Consider the following 22,768-nt stretch of genomic DNA (forward strand, 5'->3'; position numbering starts at 1 on the left):
TTGTCATAAAATCTTATCTAGAAGCTCAATTTGAGAGGTTTGGGGCCAGAATTATGGCTAAGTTGGAGTACCTTGTTCTAGGCATGGTTCTCAAAACCATTGAGAAGGAGAGAGGTAAGAAAACCCTTGGAGATGAAGACCCAAGGATTCCCTCCATCTCTCCCTCAAAGTTCAGTTTCTAGGGTACTAATTAGTGAGACCCAACCAACCAATTTTCAAAACCCTGCCGAGAATTTCAATCTTACCCATTTTTTTATTGGGAAAATTTCATTAAAGAGAAAAGGAGAGCATGTAAGAAAAAGGTCGAGGCGACAAGCACAGAAAAGACAACCATCAATATCCCAACAGCTAAGGAAAAGGATATATGATCATTACACTGTTCCTGTTAAATCGAAATGAAAACCAATACTCATCCTGAGATAAGCTTAAACCTTGTTCACTACTCACACATATTGATGAATGTGACCTAGTGCTCTTTATAGGATCCATGTGAAGCAGCAAACATGCCATGCTGACGAGTTCTGAAATTCGAGGTGAGGGGTATGAGGGAATTCTTTCACTCAAATAGTTAGCATTTTTTTAAAATTTAAAGCTCAAATAATTTTCTACTGGAAGTTATCACCTTGTATGTATTTTCTTATCTTTCTTCATTTGCTATTGGTAATGTCAGTTAGTCGTATCTGTTAATTCTACCTTATTATAGTTGGTAGTTACTGACTGCTGATAGCTGATGCTGTTTACCGAAGAAATAATCTGCACATGTGATGAACTCTTGCGCATCGTTCAGAACTTTCATTGAATAATTACTAGCTGAGCTTCCGACCATGCTCGTGATGAAGTGGCTGCTTGTTCTGATGCAGATATAGAGCCATTACAAATGAACCCCGACTTGGAAGAAGGATATTGCAAAGCTTTGCTATGCCGAATACGCTTTCGTAAGGTCTTACCCTGTGGGTACTCTTTCCATTCCTTAGCTCACACCATGCACTATCCTATTTGTCCAACTGTAAAGATTTATGTTCTTCATCCACAATTCTCTGGCAATTCATCACTATGGTTGTCATGCATATTTAGTAATTTTTTTCCTATTGATTGCCATAATTTAAAAACAACCAACACACAATATATTGATATGGCCTTTAAATGAGTTCAAATATTCAAAAAAATAAAAAATAAAAAAATATGCCTATAATTTTATGCTAGCTTATCATAAAAGTAGAAAGAATTGATGCTTATAGTCTCTCTCTCTCTCTCTAGAAGCTGAAATTTTATTAAGCTGAGACTACACGATCGTAAAAATAGTCGAGCCATGAGGAAGCACATAATGAATTGATAGCTAAATGAACATATCTTTCCCAAACTTCTTCATAGGTCAGCTTTATTTGGAATCCTCCTCTGATTTGTATAACCGTTTATAATTTGGCATTTTGAATGTAATGTATGACTGTTCTTCCATACAATCATCCACTACCATGCTATTTGTTAACTATTTGACATTTATTGTTTGTTTTAATCCTTATATTTTGACTATTGTCACCATTGTGTTCAGCACTTTTACCATGTTCTCGTGTGTATGAGGAAATCTCATGGACGAGGTTTGGAGTTGGCAAGGAAACATATAGCCTCGTGCTTGTCAGAACTAGCATGCATTCACAAGTCATTGGAATTCCTTAGGTCTGATGTGTATGGATCTTGTGAAAATGATATTGAAGATCAAACAACGGCTTCTGGTTGTCAACCCATTGGGTTTGATGCTAGTTTAAATAGTAGACTATCAGCCCCTACTCCTCCACGTGCAATTAGAATTCTGAGCTGGGAAAAGGTAAGGTTTTCTAGAAATATAACTAATTTATTACTTAGAATTTACGGTCAGTTATTTTATTTTGTTTTTTTAATTTTCAATTTTTTAATTGGTAAGCTGGACTTGAATCCAATACCTCAAAGTTGTTTTGCAATTTGTCAAACCAACCGAGCTATGGGTCTAAGCCCATTTACGGTTAGTTATATTTTTTTAAATATTTTTGTTCCTATTCTTCCAGGCTATTGAGTATTTCGAAAAGCTGCTTCATGATTTGGAAATCATCTGTACCTTCTCCTTGGATCCAGTTTAGAAGGGATTTTGCGCTTTGTAGTTCAATTCCAAAAGCTGCAACCTGATTTGGTTGCTAGAGCTCATTTGCAGGTCAGCTCACTCGTCTCCCTTGTGTTCCCTATCTTTTACTCTTTGTATTATAACTACTGTAACATTTTCTTTCATCACTGTCACTACTATTTGTCAAAACAATGCCATCTTGTGTTTCTAGACTACTACTATTGCTTCTATTACAATTATCCTAAAGAGTGTGCATGATGCAATATTGTCCTCATTAAATCTTCTCTATATGTCTAATGTTGTATCTAGTTTGCTTTTAAAAGCTTGTGATGAACTGCAAAATCTCCACTTGCATGGCTGCATAGCGTGGAATTTCATCATATTTCCATGAAATATACCGAAATACTTCCATTTCCATGAAGCACGAAACGAAAATTAATTGTCTTTTTCTTTTTATTTATTTATGTATTTCAGTAGAAATCTCTGTTTATTTCGCAAAGTACTTTGGTGAACAATAAATTTCAACCAAAATATTCTTTTCTGAAAATATGGATAAAATCTATGAAGTTGATAAAAATGGTTGAAAAATATTTAAAATAAGCAATGGAATCTCTGCATCAATAGAATTTCTGCTAAACAATAGAGATTCAAATGATATCAATAATCTTTGCAAAATAGCAACGCAATAAATGCTAAAAATGTTTGGGTCCTTTCAATTCTTTGTTCTTTTGGGCAGAGAGGGTTATATTTTAAGGGCATGTTCTCAAATGAAATCCAAAAGGAAAGAACCCATAATCTTCTAATAGAAATCAGGCATCCTATCCATTAGGCCACTGGTATTTGATAGCTCATTGAAAGTAATACAATCTAATTTAATGTTTCATCAATATATTGGTAATGCATATCAACGTGAAAAAATGTCACACTTAAATTAAGTAGTTGTAAGAGTCATTTAATAACTTAAAACATATTCGTGTTACATTGTTTATCATTAGAATGTTTGGTTTTTTATGAAAGCTTCGAGAATATACCAGAGTGTTGGGCTTAGACCCGGAGCTCAGTTGGTTTGACACATTGCAAAACAAATTTGAGGTCATGGGTTCTAGTCCAACTTACTCATCAAAATATGTTTATATATATAGGGGAGCGTTCGGAGTCCCTAAAGAGAGCCAGACATTTTTTCCAAATATGGGTTAGAAGTTTCGGAATGGGCTGATTTTTTTTAGGATTATCTCTTCGGTGAAGAGATCATCCTAAAAAAAATCAGCCCATTCCGAAACTTCTAACCCATATTTTGAAAAATGTTTGGCACAATGTTTGACTCTCTCTTTGGGGCCTCCAAACGCTTCCCATATATATATATATATCACAGTGTTTCAGTTCATGTCAGTTTTTTCCTGACCGAAACGTTTTGAAATCATCAGATGGTATCAAATTTGAATATATTGCAACGATGTTTATTGGAATATTTTCATTTCCACAAGGTTTGGCACAATTAATTGACAATTTCTTTTTGTACATATTTAGGTTGGAATCAATATTCATTTTGCAAAACACTTCCTTCAACGCTGAATATGATTTAATTCCTTGAACGTTGAATTGTGATTGAAATAATCAAATTTAGGTATAAAAGTGTAAATTGGTGGAAATATATCGGTGGAACTCTACTATTTCACTGAAATATTCTTTGTTGAAAGAATTATTCTAAAAGTATTGATAAAATTTACAAAAATAGCAATTTTAATTTCTTGCCACCGCCTAGGAAATGTTTGGGGAAACGCCTTTGAGTTTGCCAAGCTGTTTCCTTTTTTTTTTCCTAGAAAAATATAGGAATTTATATTTTATTAAAAATTATATATAATTGCAGTGAAAAAGTGATCTGGTTTCCCTTCCCCTCCAAAATAGCTCTAAATCATCTTTAAAAAAAACTCAGTGTTTATTACAGAGAAAGAAACAAAGAAAATGAGGTTTGGAATGATTTAGATGGAATCTCAAATGCGTTTTAATGTATAAACTGATCTTGATTTCCACACTCCATATGGGTGACTCGTACATCCAATAAAAATTCTTTAATATTGTCATCATTTCGAGATGACATTCATTCCGTGGAGGTCTTTTAGGCTAGACATTGGTCTAATAATTTAGGGTGGAAAAGTGAGCTTGTGAGAGGCCCTTATGGGTGTGGGGTTTGAAAGGGATTGTGAAGGTGCTCTCATAGTTTTTATTAGGAGGTTATTGTTCAAAGTGGGCAACAAGGGTGATAATATCCAGTTTTGACCGGATTGGTGGTGTGGGTCATCTCCTATAAAAGATTAATTTCTAAATCTATTGCCATATTAACTGAATTTTTTTTATCCATCCAAACCTTCACCTTTTGGACTGGGGATGACAACAAATATTGGGATCTTTGATTCAGTACAAATTTTATTGATTGGGAAATCATGATTATTGCCGACCTAATTTGTCGGATTTCTACAGTTTCCATTTCTCAGTTGATCAAAGATCGAAGAGTCTGGATGAGGAATCAGGACGGGTGTTTTCCATCAAATCCTTCTTTGGTTCGTTAAATTGCTCATCTCTATTTCAAATTTCTTGGTCTCTCTCGAGTTCAATTTCTTCCGTCTTCCAAAGTTTGCAATCCTAGTTTTTTTGTTGGCATGAAGAGAATTCTTTGGATCTTGCCATTTGTTAATGTTTATGGATTGAAAATTTTGTTCCTGATATTACTACTTTCATCATTGTCTTATTTTCTTTTGGTGCAAGCTATTCCTAGATTTTAAAAGGTATCATTTTGAGGATTTTTTGTTCCGATGGGCCCATATTTGTAGATATAGCCCTATTGTGCGTTGGTAATGTCTTGTTGCTTTCCATTTTTTAGATAGTTCTTTCCAATCTCCTTTTCTGTGGTTCCTTGATCTTACTTTTGATAGATTTTTCTTATAAAAAGTTATCCATATGATCAAAATATTTATTCGATATATTTCCATTTCCAGGCTGACTGAAATGAACACCGAAACTGAAATTTATTACCTTGCTTATGAGTGTGTTTTATAATTTTCTATAGGTTCAATGAAAATAGCCTCAAGATTTATGTCATTTTTGTTATTGCTTGGAAGAGAAAGAGAGATTTAGAGGAGAAGCGTTGAGATAGACTTAATAGAAAAATTCATATTCTATAAGCCTCTCTTATATTTATATAAGAGAATTAGGGCTTATACTAAATGGGACGTGTGGAACTTGAAAATACCAGTTTGCCCCCACATGTCCTATATATATCAATAACACTCCCCTTCAAGTTGGAAAGTCCAACTTGGAACAAAAAACTAAAGGAAATAAACTAAAGAAACTACAGAAAATAAACTACTAAAGAAAAGAAATAAAAGAAACTAAAGAAAAAATAATACTCCCCCTCAAGCTAGAGCATAAATATCAAGTAAATCTAGCTTGGAGCAAATAAGATTGAGGCGACTACAGTTAAATGCCTTAGTGAACATATCTGCCAACTGATCTTTAGACTTCATTAATGGTGTACTAATTTTCCCACATAAAACCTTGTCTCTGATAAAGTGACAATCTGTTTCAATGTGCTTTGTTTGCTTATGAAATATTGGATTGGAAGCAATATGAATTGCAGCTTGATTATCACTATATAATCGCATAGGAGTAGCTATCTTAACACCCAATTCTCCGTGAAAATTCTTAACCCATGTCAGTTCACATGTCATAAGAGCCATTGCTCTATATTTTGTCTCTGCACTAGACCTTGCAACCACATTTTGCTTCTTACTTATCTAGGAAACCAAGTTTCCTCCCAAGAAAGTGTAATACTGATGTAGGACATCTACAATCTAGTTAGAGTTTTATTAGGATTTTTATTTCTCTTTCTACTTCTATTAGGATTTTTGTTTCATAGTTATGTTAGGAGTATAATTCCTTGTTAGTTTCGAATTTGTTTTAAATTCGTTTTTATAATTTAGACTATAATTAGAAGTGTTTAGTAGTGCCTAATTTGAGTTCTAATAGGATTAGAAAGTTGGTATTATGTTATAGAGAGGTTAGGAATGTTAATTTTTAATATTTTAGTAAGATTACAAGTTGTTATGATGGAGTTATTTATATAAGGAGCTCCAAATCCGAAAATCAATCAATGAATTCAATTTTCTTTTCTCTTTTAATTACTTTTTAACTTTATGCTATATTTTCTTTTAAGCTATTGCTTGTTTATCAATTGAATCTATTGATTCAAATTGATTTAAAGTGTTCCATTGAACACAATCTATCGAATCTATTGATTCACACGCTTCCGTTACGTCAAGTGGTATCAGAACTTTTCCTACGATCCACAAAATATGGTTGGTGAAGGTGACTTTATCACAAAATCTTATCTAGAAGCTCAATTGGAAGCTAAATTGGAGAAGTTTAAAGAAAGAATCACCAACAAAATTATGGCTATGTTGGAGTTCCGTGTTAAAGGCATAGTTCTCAACACCATTGAGAAGGAGAAAGGTAAGAAAACTTTTGGAGATAAAGACCCAAATGATTCCCACCATCCCTCCCACGATTCCCTTCATAATTCAGCCCCTAGAAATTTTTATAGCGAGGCTGAATTCCCTCAAAACCAAAACCTTACCCAAATTTTGGTTTTGCCCAAACCGCACCACTCCCCATATCTTATACCACTCTCCTTCAACTTTCTAACCTTACCGCATCACTTCTATACCCTCAAAATAAAATCTCTCACCCTCCAATAGCCACATATCCACTCCCACAAAACGTTTCTCCTAACCCTTATCCTCCAAATATTCCTTCAAAACCCTACAAATAACTTCAATGACCCTTCAACAACCATAACGGCCTCATATATGGATTACATAGATGAATTAGATCCTTATACTACCCCTCTCCTAATTAAACATCCCTATTTTGATCATGATAGACTTCTCCTTGACCCTCCCCATACTCACCTACCTCCATATTGCCAAGCCAATGCAAGACGGGACCATTATCCCCCACCCACAAATCATCCCTTACATGATTTTGAATAGGTTGAATGCGTGTTCATGCATAACACACCCCCACATCTTCGCAACAATGGGCAACAAGAGTGGTCTTTTGACTATAGGCTTAAGGTAGATATTCCTACCTTCAATGAGCTCTTGCACATTGAGGACTTTCTTGATTGGATTTCCAATGTTGAACGATTCTTCGAGTACATGAAAATTTCGGAGGATAAGAAGGTCAAACTTGTGGTTTTTAAGCTAACTGGGACAGCCTTCTCTTGGTGGGACTATCTCCAACGAGATCGACTACATCAAGGCTTTTGACAAGTGCAAACATGACTGGCCATGAAACAATTGCTTAAGCAACGATATTTACCACCGGATTACATCCAAATCTTGTTCATCAACCTACAAATTGTAGGCTAGGGTTTTAAAGTGTACAAGAATATGTTGATGCCTTATCTTGCCTTCTCTCAAGGAATGAACTTCAATCTAACTATCCACAATCTACCCCCCATCTCATCCATCTTATCCATCCCACAATCAGCCCCCTTACGACAACAACCACCATGCTTCCACCTCTCAAGCTCCATCTTCACATCCTAAACCCCACCAACTTAATCCCTATGCACATCCAAAGCAAAATAAGTGTTTTAAGTGTGGAAAAATGGGCCATACCTCTGAAGTGTGACGGAGGACGCACACATTAGTAGTCGAGACTGATTATGAGAATGACAAAGATGACCCCTATGTTGATAATGATGCGGCTATCATCTTTGAGGCTTATGAGGAGGACGAAGGTGAACATTTAAGTTGTATTATTCACAACTTATTGTCAGTACAACATGTTGCTCCTTTAACTCGACAGTCTTTTCCGAACTACTTGCAAGGTGCAAGACAAGTTGCGCCAATTAATTATAGATAGTGGAATCTCGAAAAGTATAATTTCAAGCCACATGATCGATGCACTCAAGCTACCCACTACGCAACACCCTACACCTTATTCTATAGGTTGGGTGGACGATAAAAACAAGAAGAATGTGACAAGACAATGTTCCCTTTCTTTTGACATTGGATAATATAAAGATGAGATAATTTATGACATTGTCCCAATGTGAGTATGCCACATCCTCTTTGGAAGGCCTTGGTTTCATGATAATGATGTCACCTACCGGGGAAAAGCCAACACCAATTCTTTCATGTATAATGGTGTCAAAGTGATCTTACATCCTTCCTATGTCAAGCCCAAGGCTTCCCACCTAGTCAAGGAGAAGATAACATGTTTTCTTTCTATCAACATCAATGAGGACTTAAGCCAAGTGTTTGCGGTGGACCCTTCTATTCAAGTTCCTCCTCAAGTGCAACCCCTCCTTGAAGAGTTTTCTTGTGTTCTTCCTTTGGACTTGCCAGATTCATTGCTCCCATGAGAAATATTCAACACCACATCGATTTGGTGCCCGGTGTAAGCCTCCCAAATCTGCCCCATTATAGGATGAGTCCAAAAGAGCATGACATATTGAAGGAACAAGTGGAAGACTTACTTTCCAAGGGTCTCATTCAACCAAGTTTTAGTCCATGCGCGGTTCCGACTTATTGATACTTAAAAAGGATGGTACATGGAGAATGTGTATAGATAGTCGTGCGGTGAACAAAATTATTATAAGGTATTGCTTTTCGATTCCAAGGCTTGATGAGATGTTCGACATGCTAACAGGTTCAACTATTTTCTCCAAATTCAACTTGAAGAGTGACTATCATCAAATACAGATCTGACCAGGAGATGAATGAAAAACGACCTTCAAGACCAAGGATGGCATGTATGAATGGTTAGTTATGGCGTTTGGTTTATCAAATGCGCCGAGTACTTTTATGCGCCTCATGAACCAAGTACTACATCCTTTCATTGGTAAGTTTGTTGTGGTCTATTTTGATATCTTAATGTACTCCAAATCTGATTCGGATCACTTTCTGCATCTACAGACTGTTTTTGAGGCTCTCCAAGCCAACTATCTTTACATCAATTTGAAGAAATGCCATTTTTTCACGTCGTCGGTACTTTTCTTGGGTTACATAGTCTCCAAAGAGGGCATACACGTGGATGAAACTAAAATTGCAGCCATAAGGGATTGGCCTTCTCCAAAATCAGCCTCGGAAGCTCGAAGTTTTCATGGGTTAACATCATTTTATCGATGTTTCATCAAGGATTTTAGCTCCATCGCAGCACCTTTAATCGACACATGGAAGAACAAAAAATTTACTTGGGCCGATGATGCCGAAGCTAGCTTTCATCTCTTAAAGGCTAAATTTACTTCCGCCCTTATTTTGGCATTTCCTTGCTATGACAAACTATTTGAAGTCCATTGTAATGCTTTCATACATGGAGTAGGAGCTATTTTATCTCGAGAAGGAAAGCCTAGTGAATTCCTTAGTGAGAAGCTAATGGAGGCAAGACAAAAGTGTAGTCGAATTCTATGCCATTGTTCGTGCTCTTAGAAAGTGGAGGCATTGCTTGATCTAAAATGAATTCGTGCTCTATTCGGACCACCAGGCCTTAAAATTCATCCAAAATCAAAGTTCGACCAGCAGCATGCATTCTTCATGGATCACCTTTCTTCAGAAGTTCAACTTCATTATTCAACACAAATCTAGCCTCAACAATAAAGTTGCCGACGCACTAAGTCGTAGTCCTTCTTATGCCTCGCAAAATAGAGATTCTTTGCTCATTACTATAAGGAGTTGTGATAGGTTTCAACTTCCTCAAAGAACTCTACATTGACAACCAAAAATTCCAAGTTATGTGGGAAAAGTGCAATTCGGGACAGCAAGGTACTTCAGACTTTGTGGTTCAAGATGGGTTCCTCTTCAGATGAACAAGTTTATGCATTCCCAACGGTTCCATTCGTGAGCATCTTATCACAAAGTTACATGGTGGTGGACTCTCGGGACACTTTAGACGGGGCAAAACCATTGCACTTGTGGAAGAACGGTACTTTTGGAAGTCCCTCAAGAAAGATGTTGAAGATTTTGTTTGTCGATGCCTCATATGCCAAAAAGGGAAAGGACAAGCACAAAACACTGGTTTGTACACACCTTTACCAGTCCCTAATGGTCCTTGGGAAGATCTTTCAATGGATTTTTTGCTTGGATTACCTTGAACACAACGAGGCAACGATTTTTCCTTCGTTGTTGTTATCGTTTTTCTAAGATGGCACACTTTATCCCTTGCCACAAGACTCACGATATAGCAAATATAGCCAATCTCTTCTTTCATGAAGTCGTACGTCTACATGGCATCCCCAAGACCATGACTTCGGATTGTGACTTTAACTTTTTGAGTTGGTTTTGAAAGACTTTATGGGCAAGATTGAAAACTGAACTTACGTTTTCAAGCACCGCTCATCCTCAAACGAACAGACAAACAAAAGTGGTGAACCGTACTCTTGGCAACTTGATTTGGTGTCTTTCTAGTGACAAATCGAGACAGTGGGACTTGGCACTTGCACAAGCTGGATTCACTTATAATTTAGTCCCAAATTGCTCTACGAGCTACGCACCATTCCACATAGTCTATTCCAAAGCGCCTAATCATACTTTGGACTTGTTACAACTTCTTTCTCGCCTCAACTCCAATGTGGTAGTCAATGATATGATTGAGAACCTTCATAAGCTCCACGGACAAGTGAAGAAGAACCTTAAAGCTTCTAATGAAAAATACAAAGCAAATGCTGATAAGCATAGACGATTCAAGAGCTATGAAGAAGGAGACTTGGTCATGGCTTATCTTAGTAAAGATCGCTTCCCTGCTGGAACTTATAGTAAGACCATGCTAAAGAAAATTGGACCCCTTCGTATCTTGAGGAAAGTAAACGATAACGCTTATGTGGTGGACATGCCTGATGATATGCACATATCCCCGACATTCAACATAAAAGACATCTATCCTTATTTTTCGGAAATGGTTTTTTTAGTCCTACACTAAACTCGGGGATGAGTTTTTTAAAGAAAGGAGGCCTGATATAGGCCATCTACAATCCTAATTAGAGTTTTATTAGGATTTCTATTTCTATTTCTACTAGGATTTCTATTTCATAGTTATGCTAGGAGTACAATTCCTTGATAGTTTATAATTAGTTTTAAATTCATTTTTATTATTTAGACTATAATTAGAAGTACTTAAAAGTGTCCAATTTGAGTTCTAATAGGATTAGAAAGTTAGTATTATATTATAAATATGTTAGGAATATTAATTTTTAGTATTTTAGTAGGATTACAAGTTGTTATGATGGAGTTATCTATATAAGGAGTTCAAAATCTAAAAATCAATCAATCAATTCAATTATCTTTTCTCTTTTAATTACTTTTTAACTTTGTTAAATAAGTCTGTAGAGTCTGTAGGGTTGTTTTAGTCTTTTCCCTTCTTTGTTTATCTAATGTAATTCTTATATAGCCTAATTAGGTCTAATTAATTAACAACTAAATCTTCTACCTCTGTTTTGAACTTGGTATCAGAGCCTGCAATCTAAATTGAACTTGAACTCCTTCTTCTTCCTCTACAAACTCAATCGACTCATTCTTCCTTGGAAACAAAGCCCCTACATCACTCGTCTTCAACTTAAATCACCCCTACAGGGGTTATTTGTTGCTGAAAACCCCATGCGATAGGGAGTCAACTTGATTCAAAGCTTGCGATCAGGCTATACTCACAGCAACGATGCTGTTTAAGTCGTGTGACACCTCTAATGGCTGTAGTGAAGTCGTGCGACGCCTCTAGTGGCTGTATTGAAGTCATACGTCTCTGGTGGCTGTAGTGAGGTCGTGCGACGCCGTTGGTGGCTGTAGTGAAGTCGTGCGACGCCTCTGGTGGCTGTAGTGGAGTCGTACGACGCCTCTGGTGGCTATATTGAGGTCGTGCGACGCTTTTGGTGGCTGTATTGAGGTCGTGCGACACCTATCGGAGCAGCCTGGACATCTGCGATCACAGAAAGTGGTTTGTTTAAGTTTTTTCAACATAGCAAGTTGCTGTTTTGACCTGTACGACTCATCAGGTGGCTGTGTTTTTAATTGTTTAACTCACGTAGTGGTTATAAGAAGGTGCCGGCAGTGTTTTGAACACCTACGAAGTTTTTCGATCACATTAGAGTGTTGTTTGAGGTTGTTCTCCCACTTATCTTACTCATTGATTACCTATACTTGCGGTAATGATTAATTGGATCACCCACAACAGTATTTAATCAGCCCTTATAGCTCTTTTGATCGTGCATTGTCACCTTTAGGGTGCTGCGATCACTTTATCCTAGGGAGTTGCGCTCTCATCTTCTTGAACTCTCTTCAAACCAAAGTACTCGGATTATTTGATGGCCTCTGAGTCATCCTCTTCCTCGATCATTGGTACTAGTAATGGGTCGAGTGGTTTTCCGTCTCATTCAACCGACTTTCCCGGTATTCAAATCACTACCGTGAAATTAGATGGTCCTAACTATCTTCTGTGGGCACGATCGGTTGAAATGTTCATTGGTGGAAAAGGGAAGATCGGTTATCTCACAGGGGCGGATAAACAACCTACATAGACCGACAGTTCTTACTCCCAGTGGTTTGCTAACGATTCTATGGTCCGTTCTTGGTTGGTTTCATCGATGCAACCACACATTGCAGCCGGTTTTATGTTCTCCTCGACAACAAAGCAGATATGGGATTCCGCAAAGAGTATTTACTCACAACGTCAAAATAATGTCCAAATTTTTAACCTAGAGCGTGAGATTTCTTGACTCTCACAGGGTGACTCTTCTGTTACTACCTATATATCACAACTACGTTCTCGGTGGGAAGAGTTGACGTTTTATTCTTCGTATTACTCCTGGAAGGATCCTCTTGATGAGATATTGTATGCGTCAATTCTGGACAAGAATCGGGTTTTTCAGTTTCTGGCTGGTCTCCGAGATGAGTTTGAGTATGCGAGAGTTCATTTATTGGGAATGGATCCTTTTCCTTCCCTACAGACTGCGTAAGAGTCGTCGCGTAGCTGTCATACCCCTTTCTTCGGGAGATCACTCCGCTATGCTTGCTCGTCTACCTTCTTCATAGTCCCCCAGTGGGTCTCTGCCTACCCGTCAGCTACATAAGTGTGATCATTGTGGAAAGTTGGATCATGTGAAGGCTTGTTGTTATGCACTTCATGGTCGTCCTAACCAGCATCGTCAACAGTCTCACCGGTCTTCAGCTCATGTAGTTTCTCAGCAAACAAATGATTTAGCACCTCCTTCAGCTCCTACCTCCTCGTCGGATTCGGTATCTTTGTCCCAAGCCGAGCTTGACAAGTTCAGAAAATTCTTCAATCAGATAGAGACCTCATCTCAGCCAGTTTCTACCTTCGCTCACTCAGGTACCTTTGCATCTGCACACAGTGTTTCTACCACTTCCTTGCCATGGATCATTGATTCTGGTGCCTCAGATAACATGACCGGTACGTCCTCCCTATTTAAAACCTATAGTGTTTGTTCTGGTCATCGCAAGGTCCGACTGGCTAATGGTTCTTTGTCTTCCATAGCTGGTTAAGGTCATTTACCCGTTACATCTTCTTTATCCTTAACTAACACACTTTATGTTCCTCAACTTACTACTAACCTTGTATCTGTTAGTAGTCTTACAAAAAATTTGAACTGCAGTGTAACCTTTTATCCCTCTTATTGTGTCTTTCAGGATCTGGAGTCGAAGAGGACGATTGGCACTGGACATAAAGTAAATGGATTGTATCTCTTGGACGTTCTTGGTTCCCTTAGCACTCATTCTGTTCTTCAGTTTAGTAGTAGTCGTAGTCAGTCTAATAAGGCTCTTGTAATGCGTTGGCATTTACGTTTAGGCCATATTTCTTTTAGATATTTGAAACACATGTTCCCTACTTTATTTCATAATACCAATTTGTTTGATTTGTCTTGTGAAACTTGTCAATTAGTTAAACATGTGCGTTCTTCTTATCCTGTTAGTATGAATACTACTACAACTGCTATGTTTGACTTAATTCATTCTGATGTGTGGGGTCTTTCCCCTGTCACATCCACTCTTGGTTTTCGCTATTTTGTTTTGTTCATCGATGACCACAGTCGTACCACTTGGGTTTATCTTATGAAACACAAGAGTGAGGTTTATGGGATCTTCAAGCAATTTCTTGTTATGGTTCATACCCAATTTGATTGTACCATCAAGACCTTCCGTTCTGATCATGATACTGAGTACACCTATAGTGAGGTCTTGAAACTTTGTTCAGAGTCTGGCATTGAGCATCAAATGTCCAATGTTAAGACCCCTCAGCAGAATGGTCGCTCAGAACGCAAAAATCGCCATATTATAGAGTTAGCTCGTGCCATTTCTATTGGCATGAATGTGCCCCAATCCTATTGGGCCGATGCAGTTCTTACTGCTGTTTACCTTATTAATCGGACCCCCTCTAGTGTTCTTCAGTTTGCCACACCCCTCTTTAAGTTCTCTCCCGATCGTTCTGTGTTTCCACTTCCTCCACGCGTGTTTGGGTTTGTCTGCTTTGTTCAAATTCTTGTCCAAACTCGTACTAAACTTAACCCTAAGGCCGTAAAATGTATCTTTCTGGGCTATTCCTCTACCCAGAAAGGGTACCGTTGTTACCACCCTCATTCTCGACGACTCATTTCTCGAGATGTTTCTTTTTTTGAGCATACTCCTTACTATTGTGGGTCCGTTGGTATTCAATCTGAATGGTTTCCTCTAGATTCACCTGATGATTCTTTTCCTTCTTTATTTCCCCTTCCCATGCCTGTTCCTCCCTCTCCACCCCCCGTCAGTTCGTCCTCTCCTCCATTGCAGGTTTACTCTCGACGTCCCCGTGATACTACCACCACTTCTATGTCCAACCAGCTCGCCTCCTCGCCTCCAGTTCCGCCTCCGTCTGTTCCCTGTGATGATCGTCCTAGTGGCACTCGTAAGGGTAAGCGCACTTGTACTTATCCCATTTCAAATTATATATCTGATTCTCCACTATCACCCTCCTATCGAAGTTTTCTTGCTTCTGTTTCCGCTGTTTCTCTTCCTACTACTGTTGCAGATGCTATTGCTCATCCTGAGTGGCGCGCAGCTATGATTGATGAGTTGACTGCTCTTGACAAGACTCAAACTCAAACTTGGGAAATTGTTCCTCTTCCGCCTGGACGGAAAGCTGTGGGTTGTCGCTGGGTCTTCACGCTTAAGCATAATCCGGACGGTTCCATTGCTCGTTATAAGGCCCGTCTGGTGGCCAAAGGTTATGCTCAGACTTATGGGATTGATTATCAAGAAACTTTTGCTCCGGTTGCCAAGATGACCACCATTCGTGTTCTCTTTTCTGTTGCTGCTATCCGAGGATGGCCTCTCTTTCAGTTAGATGTCAAGAATGCTTTTCTCAATGGTGATCTTCAGGAAGAAGTCTATATGGTCCAACCTCCAGGGTTTCTTCCTTTTGCTTCTCCTGCACATGTTTGTCGTCTTCGCCGGTCCCTTTATGGTCTGAAACAGTCTCCTCGTGCTTGGTCTGAGCGCTTCACTAAGGTCATGCATCAGTTTAGTTTCCATCAGAGTTCTGCTGATCACACCTTGTTCTTGCGTCACTCCCAAGGCAAAACTGTTGCTCTGATTGTGTATGTGGATGATATTGTTCTTATTGGAGATGATGCCGATGGCCTTACTGAGGTCAAAACCTACTTAGGATGTCAATTTGAGATTGAAGGACCTTGGCCATCTTCGCTATTTTCTGGGTATTGAGGTTGTCCGGTCCCCGTCTGATATATTTATTTCTCAGCGTAAGTATGTTCTTGATTTACTCAGTGCCTCTGGTCAGCTTGGATCTCGTCCAGCTGATACTCCTATTGAGCAGAATCACAGGTTGACTGATTCTGAGGGGGAGAGTGTGTCAGATATTGGCCAATATCAGCGTCTTGTGGGAAAGTTGATCTACTTGTCTATGACTCGCCCTAACATTGCCTATGCTGTTAGTGTTGTAAGTCAGTTTATGCACTCGCCTCGAACATCTCATCTTGCTGCTGTTTATCGTATTCTTAGATACCTTAAGGGATGTCCTGGTCGAGGTATTTTATTCAACAATCATGGTCATCTTCGCATTGAGGCATGGACAGATGCAGATTATGTTGGTTCAGTGACTGATAGAAGGTCTACTTCTGGGTATTGTAATAAAGTTGGTGGTAACTTGGTAACTTGGCATAGTAAGAAGCAGGATGTGGTTTCTCGGTCGAGTGCTGAGTCAGAATACAGAGCTATGGCACTTGGAGCATGCGAGTTGTTGTGGCTCAAAATCTTACTAGCTGATTTATGTCTTCCTGTGCCGGTCCCCTTCTTACTATATTGCGATAATAAATCAGCTATTAACATAGCTGCAAATCCGGTTCAGCATGACAGAACGAAGCACATAGAAGTTGATCGTCATTTCATTAGAGAAAAGATAGTTTCTGGACAGATTTGTACTCCCTTTGTTCCTACCTCTCAACAACTTGCTGATGTTCTTACTAAAGGTGTTAGTAAAACTTCCTTTGAAGATGTCTTGTCCAAGTTGGGCATTGTTGATATCCACGCACCAACTTGAGGGGGAGTGTTAAATAAGTCTGTAGAGTCTGTAGGCTTATTTTAGTTTTTTCCTTTCTTTGTTTATCTAATGTAATTCTTATATAGCCTAATTAGGGCTAATTAATTAGCAACTAAATCTTCTACCTCTGTTTTGAACTAGCTTTATGTTATATTTTCTTTCAAGCTATTGCTTGTTTATCAATTGAATCTATTGGTTCAAATTGATTTAGAGTGTTTCATTGAACACAACCTATCGAATCTATTAATTCACATGCTTCCGCTACGTCAAATACTCATATGTAGACCTCCTATCAAATAGAGAACCTACCCAGTTAGTATCACAATACCCTTCTAAGTCCAATGATCTTTGGACTTATACTACAAACCACATCTTGGAGATCGTTTAAGAAATCAAAGGATCCAAACAACAACTTCCTAATGTGGAACCCTTGGTGTTTCCATAAACTGACTCACTACACTTACTACAAAAAAAAATGTTTGGATGAGTGATAGCCAAATAATTGACTATACCAACTAGTCTTTTGTATTTTTCTGGATCATCAAACAAACTCTCCACTGTTTACTATTAACTTTGAATTAGGGTCCATTGGAGTGTCTTGTCTCATCAAGCAAATCAAGAACATACTTTCTTTGAGATAGGTTAATACCTTTCTTGGATCTTGCAACTTCTATCCCTAAGAAATAATGCAACGTGCCAAGATCTTTTGTCTGAAAGAAGGCTTTCAGCTCCTCTATTCCATAAGTGTCATCATTTGTGATGACTATACATCAACGTAAACTACCAGAATGATAGTCCCTGAAGAACTGAAGCAAACAAACATAGAATGATTTGACACTGTTCCAACCCAAATTGAACTATTACCTCACTGAATCTCCCAAACCAAGCTCGTGGAGACTGTCTTAGGCCAGAAATGGTCTTTTTCAACTTACACACCATGCCAGACTCTCCCTAAGCAATAAAATCAGGAGGTTGCTCCATGTACACATCCTCCAAATCACGATTCAAATATGCATTCTTAACATCTAGCTGACATAAGGGCCATTGAAAGTGGGTAGCAAGGGTGATGACAATACAAACAAAAGTCATTTTTGCCATAGGAGAGTTTCTAAGTAGTCCACACCATAAGTCTGAGCATAGCCTCTGATCACGAGGTAGGCCTTCAACTGCTCAACAGACCCATCAGGCAAATATTTCACCACATACACCCAACGACAATCAACAATGCGCTTACTAGCAGGTACGGTTACCATGATGCCCATGATCACCACCACGGCTAATACTATGGCCACGATCTATACTTCCAGAAACAGTCAATGCTGATCGGTTAGGTTCAAACACCAATGATGTAGCACCAGAACCACCAACAAAAGCTCTCTGAAGGCGAGAAAAAACTTCAATAAGTGAAGACAACTATTTATTGGTAAAAATATAAGATTTAACAGAATTATACTTAGATTTTAAGCCAGAAAGAAAACGAACATCCATTTTTTCCCGCTGTCGAAGTAGTACGGCCAAATCAGTAGTAAGGGGTTGATATACACTGAGCTTGTTCCATATATTTTGAAAGCAAGAGTAATATGTTGGTAAACTTTGGTCACCTTGCTGAATGGAAAAGAATTCTTCAGCCAACTGATAAAGTCGAGAAATATTATTCATTCCAGAATACATCTTACCAACCTAAATCCAAATTTCCTTGGTAGAAGATAGGAACATCAAGTTGACATCAATGGTGGTATCCATACAATTCCACAACCACGTCATAATCTGAGCATTATCCTGAACCCACTCAGAATAGTGAGGATCGTTAGTCTTAGGAGGATCATTTTTTAGATGCTTCAACTTTCCCTTGGCAGGAAGGAACACCTCAATAGATTTCGACCAAGGGATAAAATTATCTCCATTTAATTTGATCGAGGTCATCTGAAGATTAAAGAACTCAGGAGGAGATGGAACATTGGACTTTATCTCCATTAGAAATCACTCCACAGTAAATAAATCGCACAAAATAAACCAGATCTAAAATACCAAAAAGATTTATTATATATATAGCAGATCTGATTCACAAACCAGATCTGATTGAATATGATTTATGTATTTATAGATCAAATCACAGATGACTAAAGTCCATTTTTTTGATGAATTGCGGATATTTGGAAAGTAGATCTGAACGTCCTAGGGAAAAACACATCACCAAACCACAACTTGCACTACCAAACTACAAAACACTAACTTCAAACATACTCACATACTGTGAATATTTACCAACTAGAATATTAAAACCCTAGGTTGTAATCAGAAGCCTAAGATTTTAATACCAAGTTGATCGAAGAAGAAGAAGAAGAAGAAGAAAGAGAAATAGGAAGAGAAGACTAGGCTCTCAAACTTCAAGATCTATACCTTGCTATGATACCATGTTATTGTTTAGAAAAGAGAGAGATTTAGAGAAGAAGCATTGAGAGAGACTTAATAGAAAAATCATATTCTATGAGCCTCTTCTCTTATATTTATATAAGAGAATTAGGGGTACACTAAGTGGGACGTGTGGAACTGGAAAAGACCAGTTTGGCCCCACACGTCTTATATATACCAATAGCAACTTTCAAAACATTTCCATTTCCATGAAAATTGTTATAATTTCCACCCTAATTGAAATATGACATAGTTTCATTTCCAAGCTGATTGAAATATAACCTATTAATTGAATTTTTATGCCTTGTGTATCTTTCAGAGGTCAGTGTTGGTTTTATCTTTTACTATTTCACTTTTATTATTCTCATACTTTGTATTGGCATCCTGAAACTCATGAACAGCTTCTACTTATTCAAGATGGGAAGCTTTATGGACGGGATCTTATTTTTGATGTGATCTCTAGAGCTGCAGCGTTACCGGAAGTCTCAAAGAACCATGAAATTCAGAAGAATGAATTCGTTGTACAGCTTGGGCAGGTGAATAACAGTATTCTCTCTTGGATATTTATTCTATTTATTTTATCAATAGCTCTGGTTGATCCTATCCTTTTAATCTATTATGTACTTTGGACCATTGTAAAATATGGGGGGTCCTAAAAAATCTTATCAGATTGTTATGTTCATCAAGTTTGGTCATTTTTAGCGCAATCAAGTCTCCTTGATGGGAAAAATTCAATGTTGGATCCTAAATCCTACGAGTGTGTTGCATGTGTACTCTTTTTTCATTTAGTTAATTCATTAAAATTTTTGTTATATTATGTTATGTGCAGCTGGTGATCAACTTGCTTAGAATTCTTTGTACCAATGCTGCGTGGCAAAGGCGTAAGCTTGGAAAAATTTTACAAGATTGGAGTGTTACTTCTGTCCAGGTTTGTGTTTCAAGCTGAATTCTAAAACCATAGCCTTTAAATAATAAATTTCATCTCAACCCCTCTCCGTGCGTAGATCTGAAAAACCCTTGCCTATATTTTCTTTATTTTTTCCTAAAAAATTAAGATTTTGAGTTGGAAATATGTTAAATAACTCATCGAGAGCTTTCACTTCCACCCATGGCACAATATGTTAACCTTGATTTTACAATGATTAGGCGAAAAGCAAGATGGAAGTTGTTAATAGTGGAAATATGGAGAATAAGAGCAAGAATGAAAGATGGGAGGAAGAAATGAGGTGATTCCTAACAAAAATAAGGACAAAGAATCAACTCGCGTCGATGCAATCTGATTAAATTAAAAAACCTAAATGCTGAACTTTCAGTGAAGAAGATGGACTCCACAACATGATCTAATTGGATGGTGTAAATTCTCCTTATTTTTTTTTTCCATTTTAAAAAAGGGAGGGTATTTTGAATAAAATCACAAATTCACAATTATCTCTTCGTCAGTCAGTTATGGTGACTTTATGTCAAGGGTAAGCCTCATCTTGCATTTTGCACGGTATGGTATCCCTAATATTGACCCTCTTCTTCTTCTTCTAAGCTTCATTTTGAACATTTCAATCCATGCTTCATTTCACTCAAGACATGTCCTACATCGTTTGTTTGGCACGTATTATTTAGTCGACATTAGTAGGAATATAAAATTGTCACTACCAAAGGAAGCCAAATGCTCTCAACGTTTTATTAATTGTCTATTTCCTTTGTATGTTATGTATAATTAGCTGAATATTGCGGTGATAGTCATCATCTTCTATAAGTGGACGTTACATTTGATTTTGGTCTTAACTTGTGAGATCCTTGAGGGAATGGTATCAAAAGGTTGATTTTTGGCCTCAGATATAACCATAGATTGGATTTTTTTTTATGCGACAAGGTGTTCCCAACCCCTTTGGAAGTTGGACTTATCCCTGCAGATATGCCATATCCTTAGATGGGATATCCTAAATGGTTGGCTCTGGAGACCCCTTGCACTATGTCATGTTTCATAGTGTCCAGGGTGATGACTTTCTGATGTGCAGACTATGCATGATTGTTTGTATTTTTTTTTTTAATCTGGAGATTAGTAATATCTGAGTAAATGTAATGCATAAATGAAATATAGAGATTCTATTGCCACACCAACTTTTGCTAATGCCATCCAATTCATATGTAAATCACCAAAGAATTGCACACATCTTGGGGTTGCATTAACAAAAATTGGTGTGGTAATAGAAGCTCTCATGAAATATCATGAACTGTTGGCTCATTATTGGTTTTCATTACTGGTGTCTCTCAGCTGGAGCTGGCTTTCAAGAGAGAATTTGGAGAAACATCAGATATTTCAGTTGACGAGGTATATTGCTCTAAGATATATATTTCATAATTAAGAGATTTCAGCATACAATGTCCATATGGTGTACCAAACAGGCTGGCTTTCTTTCATGTTGTCCACCTTATTTTTGCTGTCTAGTACAGTCTATCTTGGTTTCTTATCTGCATTGTTTTACTACAATTAACTGGTTTTGCAGAACATATGCATGAAACTGTCCAAAAGTCTCCTTATTTGGGCGGAGGAACAAACTTACTGGATTGCTTCACGTTTTCTCATGATGGGATTCGAGCTAGAGCTCTACTCTCCCAGTGAATACTGCATGGTATACTGGTTTATATATGTCGTCTTGATCAAGCTCTCAGAAAAAACACAACTTAAGATGGTGGCAAGTAGTGATGTTGGTGAGTATGCTTCTCCTTTTGTTGTTACATGACTGTTTTTTTCTACTTGTACATGAAGGTCATATGCTGTCTACCAGTCATGTCGGACACATAAGCAACCGAGTTGATCACCTATACCAAAATGGAGAACGAATGATCAGATCAGATGAATGTGACTACCAGATCCACACTTTTGGGTGTTCTGGAATAAAATTAGAGAGCTGCTATTGGCACCCCAACTTTTACCTATTACACTCCAATTTCTTAAATTATTTATCACCCCCCAATTAAAGATTAAAACACTCTTCAAAAATTACAAAGGTTTGGCTCAAAATATTATCTCAACATTATAGTACTTGTTCAAACAATTTCAGTAGTTGTTTACAATTATGATTTGGCTCATATAAAATCCTAAACCCAAAAAATAAAATCTTGTAAAAAAAATGAGAGAACTTCTATTGGCACTCCACTTTTACTTATTCTCAACTATTCTCTTATTTTCTTTATTTTTAATTGGGGTGTAACAAGTAAAAGTTGGGGGGTGCCAATAGCACCTCTCTAGAATTAGTAATGCAAAACCAATCAAATGATAGTCTGGTTCTCATTAGTAGGCCATGGTTTCCGCTCTCGGCGACAGCGACATCGGATTGCCCTTGTCTTTTTTCCTGTTTTTAGTTCTCTCATAATCTGCATGAAATAACTTCTCCATAGGAAAAATTCACATGTAAAACATCAGTATTTTAAATGTCATTGACCTTTGTTGTTGATCAGTGAAACGAAAGGGGAAGAAGAAAAGGGATCTTCCAAACGACATTGCCAGGGATCCTCAGGTTTCATCCTCAATCCTCTTGCTTCAGTGCTATACATATCTCTCTGAAGGACTCACAATGGTATGTGTACTTATTCTACGTAAAGTTTATTCTAACTCTAGCTCATCCATAATCATACAATAATACTTAAAATGGTTGTGATCCATTGACA

General features: G+C 37.7%; 1 protein-coding gene across 1 annotated transcript in view; it reads left to right on the forward strand.

The window, feature by feature from the left end:
• MAK10 (MAK10 homolog) overlaps window positions 1–22,768 on the forward strand; it is a 55,016-nt gene that overhangs the window by 24,889 nt on the left and 7,359 nt on the right. The window contains 9 exon segments of the mRNA XM_086439555.1: window positions 861–940; window positions 1,550–1,822; window positions 2,040–2,103; window positions 2,106–2,182; window positions 19,504–19,638; window positions 19,932–20,030; window positions 21,372–21,428; window positions 21,604–21,808; window positions 22,559–22,677. Of these exon segments, the coding sequence (XP_086295681.1) occupies window positions 861–940; window positions 1,550–1,822; window positions 2,040–2,103; window positions 2,106–2,182; window positions 19,504–19,638; window positions 19,932–20,030; window positions 21,372–21,428; window positions 21,604–21,808; window positions 22,559–22,677 (1,109 nt within the window).

Source organism: Akebia trifoliata, chromosome 1, assembly GCF_017979445.1.
Source record: "Akebia trifoliata isolate Shusen 1 chromosome 1, ASM1797944v1, whole genome shotgun sequence".
Taxonomy (NCBI): Eukaryota; Viridiplantae; Streptophyta; class Magnoliopsida; order Ranunculales; family Lardizabalaceae; genus Akebia; species Akebia trifoliata.